Source organism: Heptranchias perlo, chromosome 27 (assembly GCF_035084215.1).
Source record: "Heptranchias perlo isolate sHepPer1 chromosome 27, sHepPer1.hap1, whole genome shotgun sequence".
Lineage (NCBI taxonomy): Eukaryota > Metazoa > Chordata > Chondrichthyes > Hexanchiformes > Hexanchidae > Heptranchias > Heptranchias perlo.
In genome coordinates, this window is record NC_090351.1 from 5169433 (window position 1) to 5187791 (window position 18359).

At 49.6% G+C, this 18359-nt stretch overlaps 1 protein-coding gene across 1 annotated transcript in view; it reads left to right on the plus strand.

The window, feature by feature from the left end:
* LOC137344356 (adiponectin receptor protein 1-like) overlaps window positions 1-18099 on the plus strand; it is a 33683-nt gene extending 15584 nt beyond the window's left edge. Inside the window, exons 3-8 of the mRNA XM_068007241.1 lie at window positions 1544-1669; window positions 6427-6598; window positions 9085-9271; window positions 9992-10179; window positions 10769-10962; window positions 17174-18099. Coding sequence (XP_067863342.1) covers window positions 1544-1669; window positions 6427-6598; window positions 9085-9271; window positions 9992-10179; window positions 10769-10962; window positions 17174-17302 — 996 coding nt within the window. The 3' untranslated portion in view covers window positions 17303-18099. The remainder of the gene's footprint in view (window positions 1-1543; window positions 1670-6426; window positions 6599-9084; window positions 9272-9991; window positions 10180-10768; window positions 10963-17173) is intronic.
* Window positions 18100-18359: the final 260 nt, after the last annotated feature.

The window sequence follows — 18359 nt, forward strand, 5'->3', positions numbered from 1 at the left end:
TTACAATGCCACCAATCTTTGTGTCATTGGCAAACTTAGATATGAGACTTTCTATGCCTTCATCTAAGTCGTTAATAAATATTGTGAATACTTGAGGCCCCAAGACAGATCCCTGCGGGACTCCACTAGTCACATCCTGCCAATGTGAGTACCTTCCCATTATCCCTACTCTCTGTCGCTTTTCGCTCAGTCAACTTCCTAACCAAGTCCGTACTTTTCCCTCGATTCCATGGGCATCTATCTTAGCTAACAGTCTCTTATGTGGGACTTTATCAAATGCTTTCTGGAAGTCCATATAAATAACATCCATTGACATTCCTCTGTCCACTACTTTAGTCACCTCTTCAAAAAATTCAATCAGGTTTGTCAGGCACGACCTACCTTTCACAAATCCATGCTGGCTCTCTCTGATTAACTGAAAATTCTCGAGGTGTTCAGTCACCCTATCCTTAATTATAGACTCCAGCATTTTCCCCACAACAGATGTTAGGCTAACTGGTCTATAATTCCTTGGTTTCCCTCTCTCCTTTCTTAAAAAGCAGAGTGACATGTGCAATTTTCCAATCTAGAGGGACGGTTCCTGAATCTAGAGAACTTTGAAAGATTATAGTTAGGGCATCTGCAATGTGCTCACCTACTTCCTTTAAAAACCCTGGGATGGAAACCATCTGGTCCTGGGGATTTGTCACTCTTTAGTGCTATTATTTTCTTCATTACTGTTGCTTTACTGATGTTAATTTTATTGAGTCCCTGTCCCCGATTCAATATTAGTTTTCTTGGGATTTCCGGCATGCTATCCTCTTTTTCTACTGTAAATACTGAAACAAAGTAATTGTTCAACATGTCCGCCATTTCCCCATTGTCAATGACAATATCCCCACTTTCAGTTTTTAAGGGGCCAACACTGCTCCTGACCACCCTCTTTTTCCTAATATAACTATAAAAGTTCTTCGTATTGGTTTTGATATCCCTTGCAAGTTTCTTTTCATACTCTCTTTTTGTAGCTCTTACTATCTGTTTTGTGACCCTTTGTTGATCTTTGTATCTTTCCCATTCGCCAGGATCTGTGCCATTTTTTGCCTTTTTGTATGCCCTTTCCTTATGTCTTATACTGTCCCTTACCTCTTTAGTTGTCCATGGCTGTTTTTTTTGGCAAGTAGAGTTCTTGCCCCTCAGGGGTATAAACCGATTCTGTATCACGTTAAATGTTTCTTTAAACATTTCCCACTGATCATCAGTCGTTTTACCCATTAACAGATTTGCCCAGTTTACTGTGGACAGTCTCTGTCTCATCCCTTTGAAGTCGGCCTTGCCCAAGTCTAGAATCTTAGCAGCTGATTCACTTTTTTCCCTTTCAAACACTACCTTGAACTCGATCATGTTATGATCGCTATTGGATAGATGTTGGACAGACACACATTCTATCTGTACAGTGTCAGTAACACACTAACTATGCTTGACTCTGAAACACACGGGTGGATTCATTCGCAGGATGTCACTGATCCTAGATTGCTCACTGACTGACGCTGCTGTTATTTTGTAGGGCATGGAACTCCAGACAGACACTGCAACACAAAATGAGGAGGAGGAGGAAGAGGATGTGCGAGTCCTAACCCTGCCTCTCCAGGCTCATCATGCAATAGAGAAGATGGAGGAGTTTGTATACAAGGTACTGCTCAGTAACACACACTCTAACTGTATATGGTGTCAGTAGTACGCACTCTAACTGTATACAGTGTCAGTAACACACACTCTAACTGTATACAGTGTCAGTAACAGACACTCTAACTGTATACAGTGTCAGTAACACACACTCTAACTGTATACAATGTCAGTAACACACACTCTAACTGTATATGGTGTCAGTTATACACACTCTAACTGTATATGGTGTCAGTAACACACACTAACTGTATATGGTGTCAGTAATACACTATCTGTATATGGTGTCAGTTATACACACTCTAACTGTATACAGTGTCAGTAACACACACTCTAACTGTATATGGTGTCAGTAACACACACTAACTGTATATGGTGTCAGTAATACACTATCTGTATAATGGTGTCAGTAATACACTATCTGTATATGGTGTCAGTTATACACACTCTAACTGTACATGGTGTCAGTAATACACACTCTAACTGTACATGGTGTCAGTAATACACACTCTAACTGTACATGATGTCAGTAATACACACTCTAACTGCATATGGTGTCAGTAACACACACTAACTGTATATGGTGTCAGTTATACACACTCTAACTGGACATGGTGTCAGTAATACACACTCTAACTGCATATGGTGTCAGTAACACACACTAACTGTATATGGTGTCAGTAATACACTATCTGTATATGGTGTCAGTTATACACACTCTAACTGGACATGGTGTCAGTAATACACACTCTAACTGTATATGGTGTCAGTAACACACACTAACTGTATATGGTGTCAGTAATACACTATCTGTATATGGTGTCAGTTATACACACTCTAACTGTATACAGTGTCAGTAACACACACTCTAACTGTATATGGTGTCAGTAACACACACTAACTGTATATGGTGTCAGTAATACACTATCTGTATAATGGTGTCAGTAATACACTATCTGTATATGGTGTCAGTTATACACACTCTAACTGTATATGGTGTCAGTAACACACTCTAACTGTATATGGTGTCAGTAATACACTATCTGTATATGGTGTCAGTAATACACTATCTGTATATGGTGTCAGTTATACACACTCTAACTGTACATGGTGTCAGTAATACACACTCTAACTGTACATGGTGTCAGTAATACACACTCTAACTGTACATGATGTCAGTAATACACACTCTAACTGCATATGGTGTCAGTAACACACACTAACTGTATATGGTGTCAGTTATACACACTCTAACTGGACATGGTGTCAGTAATACACACTCTAACTGCATATGGTGTCAGTAACACACACTAACTGTATATGGTGTCAGTAATACACTATCTGTATATGGTGTCAGTTATACACACTCTAACTGGACATGGTGTCAGTAATACACACTCTAACTGTATATGGTGTCAGTAACACACACTAACTGTATATGGTGTCAGTAATACACTATCTGTATATGGTGTCAGTTATACACACTCTAACTGTATACAGTGTCAGTAACACACACTCTAACTGTATATGGTGTCAGTAACACACACTAACTGTATATGGTGTCAGTAATACACTATCTGTATAATGGTGTCAGTAATACACTATCTGTATATGGTGTCAGTTATACACACTCTAACTGTATATGGTGTCAGTAACACACTCTAACTGTATATGGTGTCAGTAATACACTATCTGTATATGGTGTCAGTAATACACTATCTGTATATGGTGTCAGTTATACACACTCTAACTGTACATGGTGTCAGTAATACACACTCTAACTGTACATGGTGTCAGTAATACACACTCTAACTGTACATGATGTCAGTAATACACACTCTAACTGCATATGGTGTCAGTAACACACACTAACTGTATATGGTGTCAGTTATACACACTCTAACTGGACATGGTGTCAGTAATACACACTCTAACTGCATATGGTGTCAGTAACACACACTAACTGTATATGGTGTCAGTAATACACTATCTGTATATGGTGTCAGTTATACACACTCTAACTGGACATGGTGTCAGTAATACACACTCTAACTGTACATGGTGTCAGTAACACACATTCCAACTGTATATGGTGTCAGTAACACACACTCTAACTGTATACAGTGTCAGTAACACACACACTAACTGTATACAGTGTCAGTAACACACTCTAACTGTATATGGTGTCAGTAACACACACTCTATCTGTATACAGTGTCAGTAACACACACTCTATCTGTATACAATGGCAGTAATGCACATAAACTCCCAGCTCTGAGCCCATCTCTGCCAGAACTCCCAGCTTGAATTCCTTCAGTCTGGCTTTCACCCTTCGCAGCACAGAAGCAACTCTAGTGCATTGCCCCTCCTCGACCTTTCCGCATCCTTCGATACACTCGTCCCTGCCAACCCCTCCATCGTCCAGCTCCCTGATACTGCTCCGATGTGATTCCAGTTCTACCTATCAGGAACGCAGCCAGCTCATCTCCAGCAATGGCTTCTCTTCCCCCTTCTTCACATTGTCACTCCCTGGGCCCCCATAAGATCTGCCCTCAGTGACATCGTCCACAGGCATTAGATCAGCTTTCATGTGATCACTGATGATGCCCTGCTCTGTTTCTTCACCACCTCTCTCCACCCATTCACTGCTCCCATGCTGTCAGACTGCATTGGGATGACCAAAGCCGTTGTCTTCAGTCCCCTCCGCAAACTCCACTCCTTTGCTATTCATTTAATTATGCTCCCAGACCTGGAACTCTCTACCTAACAGCACTGTGGGAGAACCTTCACCGCATGGACTGCAGCGGTTCAAGAAGACGGCTCACCACCACCTTCTCGAGGGGAATTAAGGATGGGCAATAAATGCTGGCCTTGCCAGCGACGCCCACATCCCAAAAATAAATTTAAAAAACCTCTCAGACTGAGTCTAACCGTTGATAATTTCGGTGTGCTGACCCTGAGCTGAGATTTAAACTCCACACCCTCTCCATCACCAAGACTGCCCACCTCCACCTCACGTTCCCTGTCCCTACTCCAGGCCCTCAACTACTGAAAACCTTATACATGCCTTGGTCACCTCCAGACTCGACTAATCCAACAGCCTCCTTGCAGGCCTCCCAGCCTCCACCCTTCATAAACTCTAAGTTGCTCAAAACTCTGCCCCATGTATCCCGTCCCACACTAAGTCCCACTCACCCATCATCCTCAACCATATTGACCTGCACTAGTTCCTGTCACCCAGTGCACTTAATTCAGGATCAGTGTCCTTGTAATAAATCTCTCCACAGTCTTGCCCCTCTCTTTGCAATCTCCTGCAGCCCAGCTCCCCTCCCAACCACTCTATTCCTCCCACTCCAGCCTTTAGTACATCCTGCACTGCCCCTTCCCTCACATTGAGAGGGAGCCTTTAATCGCCCTGGTCCTACTCTTCTGAACTTCTTCCCTAAACCTCTCTGCCTCTGTACCTCTCGCCACCTTTAAGTATCTCCTGCAGACCATTCTCACTGACTAAACCTATTGTCACCCCTCCTAATCTCTCCATTCTGAATTGGTGTCTGGTTTCCTTATGCCTGTCTGTGAAGTTGTTTGGGATGACTCATTGCATTAAAAACATTATTTTTGTTTAGTGTAATCCTCACATGGTTCTACAGAGTAATTCAGCGAGGAACATAGAACATTAGGAACAGGAGGAGGCCATTCAGCCCCTTGAGCCTTCCGCCATTCAGTTAGATCATGGCTGATCTGGACCTCAACTCCATTTACCCTCCTTTGCTCCAGATCCCCTGATACCCTTACCCAACAAAAATCTATTGATCTCAGTCTTGAAAGCTCCAATTGTCACCCAGCATCCACAGCTTTTTGGGGGAGAGAATTCCAGATTTCCACTCCCCTTTGTGTGAAAACGTGCTTCCTGAATTCACTCCAATGACCTCGCTCTAATTTTAAGATTATGCCCCTTTGTCCTTGATTCCCCCACCAGAGGAAATAGTTTCTCTGTATCCACCCTATCAAATCCTTTTAACACCTTGATCAGATCACCCCTCAATCTTCTATACTCAAGGGAATACAAAGCCAAGTTTATGTGACCTATCCTCGTGGTTTAACCCTTTAAGCTACAGGAGAGCCTTTTATTCCCGTTATTGTTGGATTGGAATGTGATTTTGCTCCTTTAAATTTGGCTTTGAGTCCTCGCGCAGTATTTAAGAGTCAGTTCCTGGTGCAGGTCCCTGGTCAATGCTGTCAGACGCTGGTAGTTACTGGCTGGCCTGCCAGGCTTTTCTTCCTGTTCAGTAGTGGAATGGGTCTTGCCCAGTTTCAGTGGGAGGTTAATGATTGCCTGTGAACACATTCTCCATTGCTGAGGGCCAGCATGGTGACAGCCTGTGTTTCTGATTATCAGGCGGTGTTTTTTTTATTCGTTCATGGGATGTGGGTGTCGCTGGCAAGGCCAGCATTTATTGCCCATCCCTAATTGCCCTTGAGAAGGTGGTGGTGAGCCGCCTTCTTGAACCACTGCAGTCCGTGTGGTGACGGTTCTCCCACAGTGCTGTTAGGAAGGGAGTTCCAGGATTTTGACCCAGCGACGATGAAGGAACGGCGATATATTTCCAAGTCAGGATGGTGTGTGTGATTTGTCTTGTTCTAAGGCGAGGTTTAAAAATTCAATTCAAAAAGTAAGATGGTGAGATTTTGATTCCTTTTGTGGTGTGGAAGGCACGGTGCGGAAGGGGCGGTGTGGCCAATAACTGGGATCGTGTGTTGCAGGTTTGGGAGGGGCGTTGGCGAGTGATCCCTTATGATGTACTCCCGGATTGGCTGAAGGACAATGACTATCTGCTGTATGGTCACAGGCCGCCTATGCCGTCTTTCCGAGCCTGCTTCAAGAGCATCTTTAGGATCCACACAGAGACCGGGAACATTTGGACACACCTACTGGGTAAGGCAAAGAAGGAATTCACAATTGGATCATTACTCCCTCTTTGATATTACCTCTCCTGACCTCTCAGTCTGTCCATAAGCAGCAACTATATCTTTAAACCAGACTTCACACTGTTATAGACAAGAAGACTTCTGTGCCCTCTAGTTGGAGAGGACAGCTGAGGGGATGGGGGAGATGAGAAGCCCAGTGGAGGGAGGAGAGGGCTACCGAGGGGATGGGGGTTGGTGGTGTGTGGGGGAGGGTTTTTTAAAATTCGTTCATGGGATGTGGGTGTCGCTGGCAAGGCCAGCATTTATTGCCCATCCCTTATTGCCCTTGAGAAGGTGGTGGTGAGCTGCCTTCTTGAACCGCTGCAGTCCGTGTAGTGAAGGTTCTCCCACAGTGTTGTTAGGAAGGGAGTTCCAGGATTTTGAGCCAGCGACGATGAAGGAACGGCGATATATTTCCAAGTCAGAATGGTGTGTGACTTGGAGGGGAACGTGCAGGTGGTGTTGTTCCCATGTGCCTGCTGCCCTTGTCCTTCTAGGTGGTAGAGGTCGCGGGTTTGGGAGGTGCTGTCGAAGAAGCCTTGGCGAGTTGCTGCAGTGCATCCTGTGGATGGTACACACTGCAGCCACAGTGCGCCGGTGGTGAAGGGAGTGAATGTTTAGGGTGGTGGATGGGGTGCCAATCAAGTGGGCTGCTTTGTCCTGGATGGTGTAGAGCTTCTTGAGTGTTGTTGGAGCTGCACTCATCCAGGCAAGTGGAGAGTATTCCATCACACTCCTGACTTATGCCTTGTAGATGGTGGAAAGGCTTTGGGGAGTCAGGAGGTGAGTCACTCGCTGCAGAATACCCAGCCTCTGACCTGCCCTTGTAGCCACAGCATTTATGTGGCTGGTCCAGTTTGGTTTCTGGTCAACGGTGACCCCCCCAGGATGTTTATGGTGGGGGATTCGGCGATGGTAATGCCGTTGAATGTCATGGGGAGATGGTTAGACTCTCTCTTGTTGGAGATGATTATTGCCTGGCACTTGTCTGGCGCGAATGTTACTTGCCACTTATGAGCCCAAGCCTGGATGTTGTCCAGGTCTTGCTGCATGCGGGCTCGGACTGCTTCATTATCTGAGGGGTTGTGATGGTATGTGGGAAAGGGGTTCTCTGGGTGATGGAGTGTGGGGGAGGGGTTCTCTGGGCGCTGGTGTGCGGGTGAGGGGTTCTCTGGGCGCTGGTGTGCGGGGGAGGGGCTCTCTGGGCGGTGGTGTGCGGGGGAGGGGTTCCCTGGGCAGTGGTGTGCGGGGGAGGGGTTCTCTGGGCGGTGGTGTGCGGGGGAGGGGTTCTCTGGGCGGTGGTGTGCGGGGGAGGGGTTCTCTGGGCGGTGGTGTGCGGGGGAGGGGTTCTCTGGGCGCCGGTGTGCGGGGGAGGGGTTCTCTGGGCAGTGGTGTGCGGGGGAGGGGTTCTCTGGGCGGTGGTGTGCGGGGGAGGGGTTCTCTGGGCGGTGGTGTGGTTCCCTGGGCAGTGGTGTGCGGGGGAGGGGTTCTCTGGGCAGTGGTGTGCGGGGGAGGGGTTCTCTGGGCGGTGGTGTGCGGGGGAGGGGTTCCCTGGGCGGTGATGTGCGGGGGAGGGGTTCTCTGGGCGGTGGTGTGCGGGGGAGGGGTTCTCTGGGCGGTGGTGTGGTTCCCTGGGCAGTGGTGTGCGGGGGAGGGGTTCCCTGGGCGGTGATGTGCGGGGGAGGGGTTCTCTGGGCGGTGGTGTGGTTCCCTGGGCAGTGGTGTGCGGGGGAGGGGTTCTCTGGGCGGTGGTGTGCGGGGGAGGGGTTCCCTGGGCGGTGGTGTGCGGGGGAGGGGTTCCCTGGGCGGTGGTGTGCGGGGGAGGGGTTCCCTGGGCGGTGGTGTGCGGGGGAGGGGTTCTCTGGGCGGTGGTGTGCGGGGGAGGGGTTCCCTGGGCGGTGGTGTGCGGGGGAGGGGTTCCCTGGGCGGTGGTGTGCGGGGGAGGGGTTCTCTGGGCGGTGGTGTGCGGGGGAGGGGTTCTCTGGGCGCTGGTGTGCGGGGGAGGGGTTCTCTGGGCGGTGGTGTGCGGGGGAGGGGTTCTCTGGGCGGTGGTGTGCGGGGGAGGGGTTCTCTGGGCGGTGGTGTGCGGGGGAGGGGTTCTCTGGGCGGTGGTGTGCGGGGGAGGGGTTCTCTGGGCGGTGGTGTGCGGGGGAGGGGTTCTCTGGGCGGTGGTGTGCGGGGGAGGGGTTCTCTGGGCGGTGGTGTGCGGGGGAGGGGTTCTCTGGGCGGTGGTGTGCGGGGGAGGGGTTCTCTGGGCGGTGGTGTGCGGGGGAGGGGTTCTCTGGGCGGTGGTGTGCGGGGGAGGGGTTCTCTGGGCGGTGGTGTGCGGGGGAGGGGTTCTCTGGGCGGTGGTGTGCGGGGGAGGGGTTCTCTGGGCGGTGGTGTGCGGGGGAGGGGTTCTCTGGGCGGTTGTACCTGTCAATGAATCCTTCTCTAACTGAAGCTGTTTCACAGGTTTCGTCTTCTTCCTGGGTCTGGGAATCCTGACCCTGCTGAGACCGAATGTGTACTTCATGGCCCCCCTGCAGGAGAAGGTGGTTTTCGGCATGTTCTTCCTGGGAGCTGTACTCTGCCTCAGCTTCTCTTGGCTCTTCCACACGGTGTACTGCCATTCCGAGAAAGTCTCCAGAACATTCTCCAAGTGAGTACTGGGGACCCAGACCCTGCACGGGAGAGGCGGTGAGGACTGTATCGGGTAGTAACACCCGCAGTCCCTGAGTCTCCCACTCTAAAACGGTGCTTCTTGGGCAGGGGGTGAGTGTGCCGGTCGGGTCATCGCTCAGGAGAATCTACATCGTGTCACCAGCCCGGAGAGGCAGTGAGAGGTGATTGGGGGGGGCGCGGAGGTTCCCCGGGATGTGAGTGATGACTGATGGATTGGGAATGCATCGAGGTTCATGGGTGGATCAGCACAACACTGGGGGCAGGGCCTATAGCCACTGGGCCAATGGCTGAGCTGAGCGCACCGTCCTACACACTGATGTATCCTGCTATGTTCTATTACATGTGGTATATGTCTGTTCCCCACACACTGATGTATCCTACTATGTTCTATTACATGTGGTATATGTCTGTTCCCCACACACTGATGTATCCTACTATGTTCTATTACATGTGGTATATGTCTGTTCCCCACACACTGATGTATCCTACTATGTTCTATTACATGTGGTATATGTCTGTTCCCTACACACTGATGTATCCTACTATGTTCTATTACATGTGGTATATGTCTGTTCCCCACACACTGATGTATCCTACTATGTTCTATTACATGTGGTATATGTCTGTTCCCTACACACTGATGTATCTCTGCTATTACGTGTGCTCTGCCTCTCATGCGTTTGTTCTTTGTTTCCAGATTAGACTATTCCGGGATCGCCTTGCTTATCATGGGCAGCTTCGTGCCCTGGTTGTATTACTCCTTCTACTGCTCCCCCCAGCCCCGGCTCATCTACCTCGCTATCGTTTGTGTTCTGGGAATATCGGCCATCATTGTTGCTCAGTGGGACCGATTCGCGACACCCAAACATCGGCTAACGAGAGCAGGTGAGGGTCCTATCCCAGCATGAACTGGACTACAAATGTGATAGGTGATTGCAAAAGGAACCACGCATTCCTTATATAAAACCGGACACTATTTGCCAAATTCTTCATTTCTCCCAGTATTTTGTCATCTGGCATCTCTCCACGTGTTACTGTGCATCTGATGCTGACTCTTGACAGAGGTGCACACTCAGTGTGTGTGTGTTTGCAGGGTAGTGTGCACAGTCATCTTGTACACACTGGTTTGCAGAATCTGTGTAGTGTGCACTGTCATTGACTGCACAGTACATTAAACACACAACGTAATGTACAGTCATTTTGTATATAGTGCATAGTCAGTGCAGTGTGTACAGTCCCTGTGTAATTGCAGTGCAAAGTCTGTGTGTGCCGTGTACAAAATCCATGTGTGTTTGCAGTGTACAAGGTCCATTTGTGTTTGCAGTATGCACAGTCAATGTGCGTTTGTAGTGGGCATAGCCTAGTGTGCACAGTCTTTAGTGTGCAGAGTGTGTGTGTGTGGTATGCACAGTGTAGTTCACATCAATGTGTGCCACGTATTGTGTATTCACTCCTTTTCCATTTGTTCCTACAGGAGTATTTCTGGGACTTGGCCTGAGTGGTATTGTCCCCACTCTACATTTCACCATCGCTGAAGGTTTTGTAAAAGCGACGACAGTTGGACAGATGGGCTGGTTTTACCTGATGGCTGCAATGTACATCACCGGGGCCGGGTTATACGCTGCCCGCATTCCAGAACGTTTCTTCCCCGGCAAATGTGATATCTGGGTAATGTACAGCTCAACTCTTCAGCCAATTATTACCCTCTATCACTGGAGCTGACATATCCCAGTCGCACCGACCTGTCCCAGTCCCATTGACATATCCCAGTCGCACCGACCTGTCCCAGTCCCATTGACATATCCCAGTCGTACCGACCTGTCCCATTGACATATCCCAGTCGTACCGACCTGTCCCATTGACATATCCCAGTCGCACCGACCTGTCCCAGTCCCATTGACATATCCCAGTCGTACCGACCTGTCCCATTGACATATCCCAGTCACACCGACCTGTCCCATTGACATATCCCAGTCACACCGACCTGTCCCATTGACATATCCCAGTCACACCGACCTGTCCCAGTCCCATTGACATATCCCAGTCGTACCGACCTGTCCCAGTCCCATTGACATATCCCAGTCACACCGACCTGTCCCATTGACATATCCCAGTCGTTCCGACCTGTCCCTGTCCCATTGACATATCCCAGTCGTTCCGACCTGTCCCTGTCCCATTGACATATCCCAGTCGCACCGACCTGTCCCAGTCCCATTAACATATCCCAGTCGCACCGACCTGTCCCAGTCCCATTGACATATCCCAGTCGTTCCGACCTGTCCCTGTCCCAGTCCCATTGATATATCTCAGTCGCACCGACCTGTCCCAGTCCCATTGACATATCCCAGTCGCACCGACCTGTCCCAGTCCCATTGACATATCCCAGTCACACCGACCTGTCCCAGTCCCATTGACATATCCCAGTCACACCGACCTGTCCCAGTCCCTGTCCCTGTCCCATTAACATATCCCAGTCACACCGACCTGTCCCTGTCCCATTGACATATCCCAGTCGTACCGACCTGTCCCAGTCCCTGTCCCATTAACATATCCCAGTCACACCGACCTGTCCCTGTCCCATTGACATATCCCAGTCGCACCGACCTGTCCCTGTCCCATTGACATATCCCAGTCACACCGACCTGTCCCAGTCCCATTAACATATCCCAGTCACACCGACCTGTCCCAGTCCCAGTCCCATTGACATATCCCAGTCATACCGACCTGTCCCAGTCCCAGTCCCATTGACATATCCCAGTCGCACCGACCTGTCCCAGTCCCATTGACATATCCCAGTCCCATTGACATATCCCAGTCGCACCGACCTGTCCCAGTCCCATTGACATATCCCAGTCACACCGACCTGTCCCAGTCCCAGTCCCATTGACATATCCCAGTCACACCGACCTGTCCCAGTCCCATTGACATATCCCAGTCACACCGACCTGTCCCAGTCCCATTGACATATCCCAGTCACACCGACCTGTCCCAGTCCCAGTCCCATTGACATATCCCAGTCACACCGACCTGTCCCAGTCCCAGTCCCATTAACATATCCCAGTCACACCGACCTGTCCCAGTCCCATTGACATATCCCAGTCGCACCGACCTGTCCCAGTCCCATTGACATATCCCAGTCGTACCGACCTGTCCCAGTCCCATTGACATATCCCAGTCGTACCGACCTGTCCCTGTCCCATTGACATATCCCAGTCGCACCGACCTGTCCCTGTCCCATTGACATATCCCAGTCGTACCGACCTGTCCCAGTCCCTGTCCCATTAACATATCCCAGTCACACCGACCTGTCCCTGTCCCATTGACATATCCCAGTCGCACCGACCTGTCCCAGTCCCAGTCCCATTGACATATCCCAGTCGTACCGACCTGTCCCAGTCCCAGTCCCAGTCCCATTGACATATCCCAGTCGCACCGACCTGTCCCAGTCCCAGTCCCATTGACATATCCCAGTCGTACCGACCTGTCCCAGTCCCAGTCCCAGTCCCATTGACATATCCCAGTCGCACCGACCTGTCCCTGTCCCATTAACATATCCCAGTCACACCGACCTGTCCCTGTCCCATTGACATATCCCAGTCACACCGACCTGTCCCAGTCCCATTAACATATCCCAGTCACCCCGACCTGTCCCTGTCCCAGTCCCATTGATATATCCCAGTCGCACCGACCTGTCCCCTGCCATTAACCTGTTCCAGACGCACCAACTTGTCCCTGTCCCAGTCCCATTGACATGTCCTACTCACACTGACACATCCTGAGGCTGATCAAGTTCACCCCAGGTGAGAGGTGGGTTAAAAGCCTAGTTTCTGTGTTGACATTGGTACTGTGTGGCTGTAGGTATCGTGTTACCAAGACTTCTCTATAAATACATTTGCCTGGTATCGCGGAGCTTTCAGGTTCTGGGATGGTCTCAGAGGCTGCTGATGGTGTATCTGTGATGCAGTATTAAAGGAGAAGGAAAGTCTAGCGAGTACTTGATGTTCAAAATACCCACTATTGTCTATTCCAAAAAATTGAAGCTTTGGATGGAGTCTGCTGGTTGAGTATTGTCTGGGGTCAGGGTTCAAGGCCCCTATGACATCACAGGCCCAATTACAATCAATGGAGCTGCTTTATGATGAATGGAGATTCACCCATCTGTGACATGACGGGAGTGACCGAGAGCTAAAGGGACCCGACATAGTGGGTTTCCTCAGTTAGTTTTCGATCTATTTTTCCCCGTTCAATGCTACTCTTTATATCTGTGGCCAATTTTCTCTCCCCTTTCCTCCCTTCTATGTCAGGAAGGCGGCGACTCCTTTCTGGGTAGTGATCCCATGGCCACCAGCCAGAACCTTAGGAACACAGAAACAGGAGTAGGCCATTCAGCCCCTCGTGCTTGCTCCGCCATTTGATAAGATCATGGCTGATCTGTGATTTAACTCCATATACCTGCCTTTGGCCCATATCCCTTAATACCTTTGGTTGCCAAAAAGCTATCTATCTCAGATTTATATTTAGCAATTGAGCTATTATCAATTGCCATTTGCAGAAGAGAGTTCCAAACTTCTACCACCCTTTGTGTGTAGAAATGTTTTCTAATCTCACTCCTGAAAGGTCTGGCTCTAATTTTTAGACTGTGCCCCCTACTCCTAGAATCCCCAACCAGCGGAAATAGTCTCTCTCTATCCACCCTATCCATTCCCCTTAATATCTTATAAACTTCGATCAGATCACCTCTTAACCTTCTAAACTCGAGAGAATACAACTCCAATTTGTGTAATCTCTCCTCGTAACAATATTGGTAGGAGTGACCACCGCACAGTCCTCGTGGAGACGCAGTCCCGTCTTCGCACTGAGGCGAACATCCAACGTGTCGTGTGGCACTATCACCGTGCTAAATGGGATAGATTCAGAACAGATCTAGCAGCTCAAAACTGGGCATCCATGAGGCACTGTGGGCCATCAGCAGCAGCAGAATTGTATTCCTGCACAATCTGTAACCTCATGGCCCGGCATATTCCTCACTCTACCATTACCAAGCCAGGGGATCAACCCTGGTTCAATGAGGAGTGTAGAATAGCATGCCAGGAGCAGCACCAGGCGTACCTAAAAATGAGATGCCAACCTGGTGAAGCTACAACTCAGGACTACATGCATGCTAAACAGCAGAAGCAGCATGCTATAGACAGAGCTAAGCGATTCCAAAACCAACGGATCAGATCAAAGCTCTGCAGTCCTGCCACATCCAGTCGTGAATGGTGGTGGACAATTAAACAACTAACGGGAGGAGGAGGCTCTGCAAACATCCCCATCCTCAATGATGGTGGAGTCCAGCATGTGAGTGCAAAAGACAAGGCTGAAGCGTTTGCAACCACCTTCAGCCAGATGTGCCAAGTGGATGATCCATCTTGGCCTCCTCCCGATATCCCCACCATCACAGAAGCCAGTCTTCAGCCAATTCGATTCACTCCACGTGATATCAAGAAACGGCTTGTGCTCCAGAACTAGCTGCGCCTCTAGCCAAGCTGTTCCAGTACAGCTACAACACTGGCATCTACCCGACAATGTGGAAAATTGACCAGGTCTGTCCTGTCCACAAAAAGCAGGACAAATCCAAAACGGCCAATTACCACCCCATCAGTCTACTCTCAATCATCAGCAAAGTGATGGAAGGTGTCGTCGACAGTGCTATCAAGCGGCACTTACTCACCAATAACCTGCTCACCGATGCTCAGTTTGGGTTCCGCCAGGAACACTCGGGTCCAGACCTCATTACAGCCTTGGTCCAAACATGGACGAAAGAGCTGAATTCCAGAGGTGAGGTGAGAGTGACTGCCCTTGACATCAAGGCAGCATTTGACCGAGTGTGGCACCAAGGAGCCCTAGTAAAATTGAAGTCAATGGGAATCAGGGGGAAAACTCTCCAGTGGCTGGAGTCATACCTAGCACAAAGGAAGATGGTAGTGGTTGTTGGAGGCCAATCATCTCAGCCCCAGGACATTGCTGCAGGAGTTCCTCAGGGCAGTGTCCTAGGCCCAACCATTTTCAGCTGCTTCACCAATGACCTTCCCTCCATCATAAGGTCAGAAATGGGGATGTTCGCTGATGATTGCACAGTGTTCAGTTCCATTCGCAACCCCTCAAATAATGAAGCAGTCCGAGCCCGCGTGCAGCAAGACCTGGACAACATCCAGGCTTGGGCTCATAAGTGGCAAGTAACATTCGCGCCAGACAAGTGCCAGGCAATGACTATCTCCAACAAGAGAGAGTCTAACCACCTCCCCTTGACATTCAATGGCATTACCATCGCCGAATCCCCCACCATCAACATCCTCGGGGTCACCATTGACCAGAAACTTAACTGGACCAGCCATATTAATACTGTGGCTACAAGAGCAGGTCAGAGACTGGGTATTCTGTGGCGAGTGACTCACCTCATGTCTCCCCAAAGCCTTTCCACCATCTACAAGGCACAAGTCAGGAGTGTGATGGAATACTCTCCACTTGCCTGGATGAGTGCAGCTCCAACAACACTCAAGAAGCTCAACACCATCCAGGACAAAGCAGCCCACTTGATTGGCACCCCATCCACCACCCTAAACATTCACTCCCTTCACCACCGGCGCACAGTGGCTGCAGTGTGTACCATCCACAGGATGCACTGCAGCAACTCGCCAAGGCTTCTTTGACAGCACCTCCCAAACCCGCGACCTCTACCACCTAGAAAGAGAAGAGCAGCAGGAACATGGGAACAACACCACCTGCACGTTCCCCTCCAAGTCACACACCATCCCGACTTGGAAATATATCGCCGTTCCTTCATCGTCGCTGGGTCAAAATCCTGGAACTCCCTTCCTAACAGCACTGTGGGAGAACCTTCACCACACGGACTGCAGCGGTTCAAGAAGGCGGCTCACCACCACCTTCTCAAGGGCAATTAGGGATGTGCAATAAACGCTGGCCTTGCCAGTGACGCCAACATCCCATGAACGAATAAAAAAAAAGGCTGTTCAGCTTTATGGGGCATATGGCTGAATCCAATCCTGCCTTGCATCATCCCTATGTGCATCATTCCAGCAGAGGTTGCTGGATAATGATCAGGAGTGGGAACCCTAGCTAATTTGATCCTTCCCAAGACCTGGGATGTTAAAGTCAATTGTAATGTCGATCCGTCACCTCCGCACAGACCAGGAATCAAACCGTGGAATTCCCTGGTTGCCATGGCTCAGCTACTCGCTGGATAATCACACCGGGCCAATTGGAGAGCCCTACACCATGTTTTTAAGCAATATATTTTTTTTTAGCCGTGGCTCAGTGGCAGCACTCTTGCCTCTGAGTCAGAAGATTGTGGGTTCAAGCCCCACTCCAGAGACCTGAGCACAAAATCCAGGCTGACGTTCCAGTACAGTACTAAGGGAGTGCTGCACTGTCGGAGGTGCCATCTTTCAGGTGAGACATTAAACCGAGGCCCCATCTGCCCTCTCAGGTGGACGTAAAAGATCCCATGACATTATTTTGAAGAAGAGCAGGAGAGTTCTGTCTGTGTCCTGGCCAATATTTATCCCTCAACCAACATCAATAATAAACAGATTATCCGGTCGGTATCACAACATTGTGGGATCTTGCTGTGCGCAAATTGGCTGCCGTGTTTCCTACATTGCAACAGTGAGTGCACTTCAAAAGTATTTCATTCGCTGTGAAGCACTTTGGGACGTTCTGAGGTCATGAAAGGCGCTATATTGATGCAAGTTCATTCTTTTCTTTCTATATTGTTTTGAATAGTCAGCCTTGAACACTAAGTATAGCTGCTCGGCTTTCCTTCCCCTGGCTGAAGCTGGGTGTCACTAACCAATGCTTTTCTTTTCTCTTTGCCCAGTTCCAGTCACACCAGCTGTTTCACGTCCTGGTGGTAGTTGCGGCCTTTGTCCACTTCCACGGCGTTTCCAACCTGCAGGAATTCCGCTACGGGCTTGAGGGAGGGTGCACGGACGATTCGCTGCTCTGAAACCCTGGACCGTTGCAGAGAGTTCTCTATCGACGAGACCTAAAGTGCATTGAATCTTTTCTTTCTTCATTTTCTTTTCCAAAAACAAAAAAAAAACATTCCCTTCTCGCCCTCCTTCCCCATAGAAACAAAAAAAAAACTGGGCAGCCGCTTTTGTCAGTGAACACTTGAAATGGGCGAGGGGGGTAGGGGGCTGAGAGAGGCCGGGCGAATGTTAGCGAGACCCCCCGCCCCAGTCACAGCGCTTCTGTTGGAGAGTCCCCCAAAGAGGGGGCGACGCTAGGGACGTCGGGAGCTCCTGTCGGCCAGGTCTTCCACCCGAAGATTAAATTCAGCCTAGCGGCACCGTTGCCGGTTGGTGCTTCAGCCCATGCGAGGCACCTGGCCCCGGCTGTGGGCAGAGTAAGCCTTGGCACTATTCTAATAATGGGTCGCGTCCAGCGAACGCAGGCTTTACTGAGCACTTTCAGATCATGGTAATTTAACTCTTTCCGCTCAGCTGTTCTCCTTCAGAAGCCGAAATGTGTTAGCGAGGACTGTGATTGTAAGTGTGGGGGGAATAAAACCTAGCAGTATGGTAGCTCTGACGTGTGGGCACTTTATAGTCAGTGATGTACGTGGCACACAGTATTTATTTTCAGGGGTTTTCTGATTGCCTATATAGACATGTACATTTCTTCATGGGCATTGTAAGTTAAATCTTGGGGGGGGGCAGTACCGTTGTATGTAGGCAGTGCTGGAACTGAGGCACTGATGTAGATGAGTGATCTGTACCCTGCAATAAAAAGGTTGGTCTAGGTCTGACTGAACATTTCTTGCTTTGTTTGCGATCATGATTATTTCGAGATCCTCACTGACTTGTGCTCTCCTAAGGTGGGGTGGCACCGTACTCGTGTTGTACCTGAGTGGGGGATGTTCGATCCAGAGATAAAAGTACCCGAGCCCGGACAACTCTTATCTCGTAAACTGCAAATAGCAGCCCTATCTTCCCACATTCACTCCCTCCACCACCGGCGCACTGTGGCTGCAGTGTGTACTATCTATAGGATGCACTGCA